The 7160-nt window shown below is 43.0% G+C and overlaps 1 protein-coding gene across 3 annotated transcripts in view; it reads left to right on the top strand.

The window, feature by feature from the left end:
- The first annotated feature begins 1004 nt into the window (after positions 1 to 1004).
- BBS2 (Bardet-Biedl syndrome 2) overlaps positions 1005 to 7160 on the top strand; it is a 28297-nt gene continuing 22141 nt past the window's right edge. Inside the window, exons 1-2 of one of the 3 annotated variants that reach the window (XM_040633320.1) lie at positions 1005 to 1290; positions 5521 to 5748. In XM_040633320.1, coding sequence (XP_040489254.1) covers positions 1174 to 1290; positions 5521 to 5748 — 345 coding nt within the window. In that variant the 5' untranslated portion in view covers positions 1005 to 1173. Of the gene's footprint in view, positions 1291 to 5520; positions 5749 to 7160 lie in introns of those variants that run through there. The other 2 variants (XM_008702618.2, XM_040633321.1) reach the window with 2 other exon arrangements.

Raw genomic sequence — 7160 nt, 5'->3', positions numbered from 1 at the left:
ATTACAGAATCCAAGTAACAAGAATATTCTAGAACTCATCTTTCAGCATCTGACACAGTTATTTTCCTTCTTCCTGTCTTCACTCGGCTTCCAGAACACTATACTGTTCTGGTCCTACTTCCTCAACGGCTGCTCCTTCTCAGTTTCCTCTGTTGGTTCCTACTCATCTCATCCCTCACTTCTGAATGTCTATTTCTAGAAGGCGGCCAAAGGGAGAACTCAGGGCCTTTGCACCTGCTGAACACTCTTCCCCAAGACTGGCTCTCTCGCTTTCAAGTCCTTACTTAAATGTCACCTGTCAGTGAGGTCTCTTCCCTACCACCCTATGTAGTACTCCACTCTCTCCAATCCTCTAACCCTCTTCCCTCCTTTAACTTTATGGTTCTCAACACCAAACGACCATTTCTTGTTTAGTGCTTGTCTCTGCTGACTAGTAAGCGCCAGGAGATGTCCAGGAGAACTCCAACAGAGCAGTGAACATACTAGTTCACTGCTAAACCTCTATTGTCTGGAACAAATAAGTCATAGCATATTTGAATGACTGTTGGGAAGTTTTGTGACTTCAATTTTGTATATTTCCATTTAAAAATATATAGGGAATTTTATAAGGGGGGGGCTGGACTACTTAAATATGACATGATTTTTATTTATTTGGAAAGGACTGGTATAGTTAGTGCAGGTAACTGCTGTGGTTTGCCTCGACTAACAGCTAAATCAAAAGGCAGAGCAGCCACTCAAGACACCTTTCCTGAACTCATGACCCTTTGGGAGTGGGGTACCTGTGTGTGGAAATCTGCAGGGGTGCAGCTTGGTTGTGGCGCTAGGAGAAGTCCCGGGGGTGCAACGGCTCAGACACGTTCGCACAGTGGGCTCGAACTAGGTAAAATTACAACCGCAAAATACGCGACTCCACCAGACATAAACAACTTCAGTCTCCGCCCAGCGCGAGGCTCGACCACGCAGCCGCAGAAGGACCTGGGCGGAGCCTGCGCAGCCGCAGAAAGAGCGGGCGGTATGTGGGGGATTACCTCGATCCCGCGCTGTTTCGGCCCAGGCTTGAAGCAGCTGGAAACGAGCTACTGTGGTCCCCAAGCCTTGCACCGCGGCGGGTGAGGCCGGCTCCGCTGCGCAGGCCTGGGGCCGCGGGCCCTCTTCCCCTGAGCCGCCGCCATCATGCTGCTGCCTGTGTTCACCCTGAAACTGCGCCACAAAATCAGCCCCCGCATGGTGGCCATAGGGCGCTACGACGGGACTCACCCGTGCCTGGCAGCCGCCACCCAAGCGGGCAAGGTAACCGCTCCCACCGCACGGAGTCCAGGTCCCTCGAGTCCCTAGGATCTCCGCCGGCCGCGCTCCTGCGACCTCGCCCTTCATCCTGCGACCCCGCCCCCAGCCACGGTTGCCCGGCAACGGGTCGGCAGTCTCTGTAGCTCTCCGTCCTCCGCAGAATAACAAAGAATAACGGGGTCTCCCCTGAAGGGCTTTTCCGAGCAGTTAACTTTATAGGCACTTAAACTTGGACAGTGTTGGAGCCCCTGTGCAGATAGGGAGCTTAGGGAAGAAAAGTCCCCAGGAGGGAAGGGGCTTGGTCAGGGTTAGGAGTGGTAGCGTACCCGAGCGTGCCCAGGGCCTCTGCCTGTCACTCTGGAGCTCCTCCCAGTATTTTATATTGCCTCTCGAACCAAACAACTTTATGGCAGAAAAATACAAAGACGCCTAAATTAAATAATTCAGATTTCACTTGATCTTTATCCATATACATTTACGTCTTTTCCTATAATTTATTCACCCAGTACCTGTTAGGTGCTTACTGTGTGCCAGGTGCTGTGCAAGGTGTGGGAGTCGCAGAGATGAAATGGAGACTTACTGAACACCTCCTTTGTGCTAGATGTTGGGGATTCAGAGATAAAGCTGAAATCCCTACTTTCACAAAGCTTAAAATCCAGCAGACAAGGCATATCAAGGCACTCTGTACTGACGAAGGCCTGATCAAAATACATGGAATGCAGTGACACCAAGCGTAATAACTTTTAATGGGTACAAAGCTTCATTACACGAATTCTCTCAGCATCCTTCCTACAATGCCAAGGGCAGCAGCATAGCACAGGTGTGATCCTGGCTCCAGTACCTACTAATTTCATGACCTTGGGCAAAGTACTTAATAATAGTATCTACCACATAGGGTTGTTACGAGGACTAAGTAAGTTAATACATGTAAACGGCTTGGGGTATGGGAAATGTAGGCACATAAGTCAGTTAGTTGTTATTTTCTTGTTACTCCCACTTCACTGACTAGCGGTTCAGNNNGGTTCGAAGTAATGCTTGAGTTCGTGCAACTAGAAAGTGGTGGAAGTGAAAGTTAAAGTTCCTGTTCTTGATCCAGTGTGGATTTAGTAAGCTAACATTTATATAATGTTTTATAGTTTTCAAGACACTTCTACCTATGTTGTATGTTAGATGATATGCCTTGGGATACATAAATAGAAAGTAATGATTCCTTCTCATTAGGTACTATAATGAAGTAGAGCTCCCTAGCACGGGGCCTGGCCTGTAATAATGTTAGTTATTGTTAAGAGGTACTGCAAATGCCAAAAAAAAAAAAATCATATTGGTTCCGTGGGTGCATAGCAGCTAAATAAATGGGCTGAAACGGTCCCATGGATATTGGCTCTGCCCCTTATTTGTCGAGGGCTTACTACTCCTGAGCACTGTTCTTAGCTTTGTAGTTGCAAGGTTGAAAGTGACAAGTCTCACCCACTTGGAGTTTACATTTGAGAGGGGGAGCTAGACACCAGAGGGGAGAAAAAAATATGTATATTTTTATTATATATTTATATATTTTTATTTTTTATATTTATATGTTAATATATGTGTATATATGTGTATATATATACGTATAAATAACACACAGATAATGTCTCCCTAGGGGGAAAATTAGTAAGGGGATGGGAATGACAGGAGATTGCTATTTTTGATAGGGTGATCCATAGGCCTCTGGTAAGGTAACTGTAGATCAGAGATTGGAAGAAAAGGAAGAAACAAGCGCTGCAAATATGTGGGGTAAGTGCCTTCCAGGCAGAGGGATCAGCAAGTGCAAAGGCCCTGAGGTGGAAATATGCTTGGTGTGTTCCAGGAAAACGAGGCTGCTGGGACTGGGATGGGATGAAGGAAGCAGTGAGGTAGCTAGGGGCCAGATCATATAGGGCCGGCCAGTAGGCCATGTAAAGACCCTTGTTTTCAGGTGATGGGGTTTGGTTACAGTTTTAAGGTAAAGCATAACTCTGGTGCAGGGAGGTGAGTGTAGAAGTGGAAGCAGGGAGGTCAGGCAGAGGTGTCTATGGAAGCCCTTTCATTAGAATATGACCTAGAGTGGAAGGCGGGGACATGAGTCTAGATCTGTTTCTGGAGTTAGAAAAAATAGAGAAAGCCCTGTGACCTGTGTAATTGGATATTTTGTTTAGAACTTTAAACAAATCTGAAAAGTTATGACCTGATATTTTATATTGAGACTTTAAAAAAATGGTTAACATTTTATGATCCAAGTAATACAGGAATATATTCTTTAAACATAATGAGGCAACAACACAATAATAACAATTAAACACTCCAGGTAAGGCTAAAGCCCGCCTTGACCGTTGGAGCCCATCTGTCTAGAAACAGGATTTTGTCATTATAAGTGGGATTCTGTTGAGAACGTGAATCTGACTTACTGGGATCTGGGTTTCTGAGCCTGAGCAAGGATTTTATTTGTTTTGTTTTGAGCAAGGATGTTTTAAAAAGGGGTTTCTTCCAAGGTGAACGTTATTGTTCTCCTCTGGGGACATTTTTCCTCTCACCACGGGGCTGAGGGGACCCGTTGAATTTCTGCTGTCAGCAGCATCCCCTCAGCTAGAACAAAGGTTCTGTGAACTTCAACCAGTCCTTTGGCTGAAGGCGTGGGGACTGATCCATTTGTTGGGTGAGTGAGCTTGGCTTTTTCCATGCCTGAGGGACAGTTAGGTCTCCTGGAGACTCAGAGAACAGCAAGAGGGGAACGAGGGAGATGTCAGCTCCTGGAAGTCTTGCTGCTCTTGGCCACAAACCCCAAACTCTTTCTGTTCCAATAGCAGTGAACATGAAGTCCGTAGGTGATCTCCCCTCCTGTTCTCCCTCAGCCTGTCTAATTACTGGAAGACTCTGAAAGAATTCTTTTGTTCCGAACTGTTCTAAAAGGTAGTAAGACATGGTGGCTAGAGTGTAGGTTCCGGAACCAGACGCCAGGCATCAGGTCTCAGCCCAGTCACTTACCAGTCACCACACCTTGGGAAAGGGCTTTGGCCCTTCTGACCTCATCTGTAAACCAAGGCTTGTTGTGAGGATCAAATGGAGTAATGTTTATAAAAGCAGGTTGTGAAGTATTACACAAATGAAGACATCAACATGATACTCCATAGCTATGTACGTTTTCTGTATATTTCCAGTCAATTCCTTTGAAAATTATTTGTTGTTGAGAAGGCTGTCTTGTTTAGATAATAACTTAAAATTAATCTTCTTTGGATTTCTTGCAAAGGGATGAAATACTTATTTAAAACCCAGTGAATTTTAAAACTAGAAGAGGTTTAAGGGATCTCTAGTGCAGTATTTCCCACCCTTTTCTTCTTTGTATTTTTTAGACAGTGAAGATTTCCCTAATGAAATTTTAATACCACAGATATGCTGCACTGCTGTTTTTGTACTGTACCCTTTTGGAGGGCCACAAGCCAATTTAACATCTAACATCCTCCTACCCCACAAATAGTGACCCCTTTTGGGGTGTTGAAACTGCCAAGTTAATTAACTTTGGACTAATTATTTAATTCTGTCTTACTAGTATAGACCGTGAAACCTTGCAAAAGCTTGACTGCATGCCTCAGTTTAAGTTTGTAAAACAGATCTACGAACAACCAGACTTTAAAACTATCCATTTTAACCCTTAAAACAACTGGTTTTTTTTTTTTTTTAAGTTTTATTTAAGTAATCTCTACACCCAACATGGGGCTTGAACTTCTAACCCCAAGATCAGAGTCACATGCTCTTTCAAATGAGCCAGCCAGGTGCCCCTGAAACAACCAATTTTAAGGGTTAGGAAGTGAATGTAGTAGGTGCTTGGATGAAAGATGCTACAGAAGTATTTATTACTGTATGTTATGTGATCGTCTTAGTGTGTAGCAATCACATTGTAGCTGGTAGCGCTTCCCGAAGGTTGACCAGGAAGAGGCTAGTTTGTGAGGGTGCTTTGACATTCTGCTGGTGAGCAACAACTACGTCTGGTCCATTACCTTGTTCTTGACAAGGCTAAGAACCACTGGGTTTCCACAATTCCTAGTGATTGAAAGCTAGCAATACACAGAACTGTGTATGAGTGTTTGAAGTTTTGTAGGTGATTAAAGTGACCTCTTGTTAGTGTTGATATTTGTTAATACCCTGGGTCTCTTTAAAAATATATGTTAATTTTACATTTTTGTTATCTTAAGGGGATGTAATTAACTGTTTCTGTTTTAGGTTTTTATTCACAATCCTCATACTCGGATCCAGCATTTCAGTGCCTCCAGGGTCTTCCAGAGCCCCCTGGAATCTGATGTTTCACTTCTCAACATTAATCAGGCAGTCAGCTGCCTGACCGCAGGAGTACTGAACCCGGAACTTGGGTATGATGCTCTTTTAGTGGGGACGCAGACTAATCTTCTGGCTTATGATGTCTACAATAACTCGGATCTGTTCTACAGAGAGGCAAGTACACCCCTTTACAACCGTAGCATTTCCATTACTCATGAATGTCCATTGGTATTTTACGCTTGAAAGAGATGAGACATTTATTTTGGTTTGCTTATTGTATGGCTCTTGTAATGTAAACAACTCGGAGATTTTTTCCATTCCATCTGCATTCTGCCTGACACTTACTTGTTTTATCATGGTTGGTAACCACTGGGTGCCATTCCAGCTTGTCTCCCATGAGGTACATCTGTGCTACCACCACCTGTCAAAATCTATTGAGAGCTCAGCCAAGAGCCAGGAAGTCAGTGATCATTAAAGTTTAATATGGTAGTTTATAGAAGCACTTACTGTGCTCTGCCATCTACAGGCTACTGCAGCTTTTTACCCAAGTTATTCATATTTATTATGGAAAAGATAGGGAAGCAAAAAAAATACTCATAATTTCTCCATCTAGAAATAACACAGCTCTTAAACTGATTAGACTAAGTGAAATTTTTTATAAAATAGGATCATACTGTATACATGTAGCCTTTTTCTCTACAAATTATTATATTAACATAGATTAAGATATAATTCACATACCATACAATTCACCCATTTAAGAGATACAATCCAGTTGTTTTGTAAAAGAAAAAGCACACCTTTTCTTGTGCTTAGTTCCCACTTATCTGCCTTCTTTTGTAAAATGTCTAATAAAAAGGTCTTTTGCCTGTTTTTTTTATTGATACTTTGGGTGTATTATTGATTTGTGGATTTTCTTTGGATATACTGGTTATAAATTCTTATATATATACACACACACACCCACACTATATATATATAACAAATAACAATATATATAACAAATATCTTCTCTCAGTATGTGGCTCATTAGAATAAGTAGGTATCTTTTGATGAACAAAAGTTTCTGATTTTGTTGGAAGTCTAGCTGTTTGGCTTTTTCTTTAATAGTTAGTGCTCTTTCTTTCTTTCTTTTTTTTTTTTTTTAAAGATTTTATTTATTTGACAGAGATAGAGACAGCCAGTGAGAGAGGGAACACAAGCAGGGGGAGTGGGAGAGGAAGAAGCAGGTTCATAGCTGAGGAGCCTGATGTGGGGCTCGATCCCACAACACCGGGATCACGCCCTGAGCCGAAGGCAGACGCTTAACCGCTGTGCCACCCAGGCGCCCCAATTAGTGCTCTTTCTGTCCTGAGAAGTCTTTGCCTATTTCAGGGTCACAAAGATAATTCCTCCTGTGTTTTTGTGCAAGACTGAAATTGAGTGTAGGACGTGTATATGTACATATAGGAAGAGAGAGATTGATTATTTTAAGGAATTGGCTCACACAATTGTGGAGGCTAGCAAGTCCAAAATTGCAGGTTAGGCATCATCCAGGGAAGAGATGATATTGAAACTTGAGTCCAAAGACAGTCTGGTGGCAGAAT

Source organism: Ursus maritimus, unplaced genomic scaffold (genome assembly GCF_017311325.1).
Source record: "Ursus maritimus isolate PB19 unplaced genomic scaffold, ASM1731132v1 scaffold_19, whole genome shotgun sequence".
NCBI lineage: Eukaryota > Metazoa > Chordata > Mammalia > Carnivora > Ursidae > Ursus > Ursus maritimus.
This window is presented reverse-complemented; position numbering and strand designations above follow the sequence as displayed.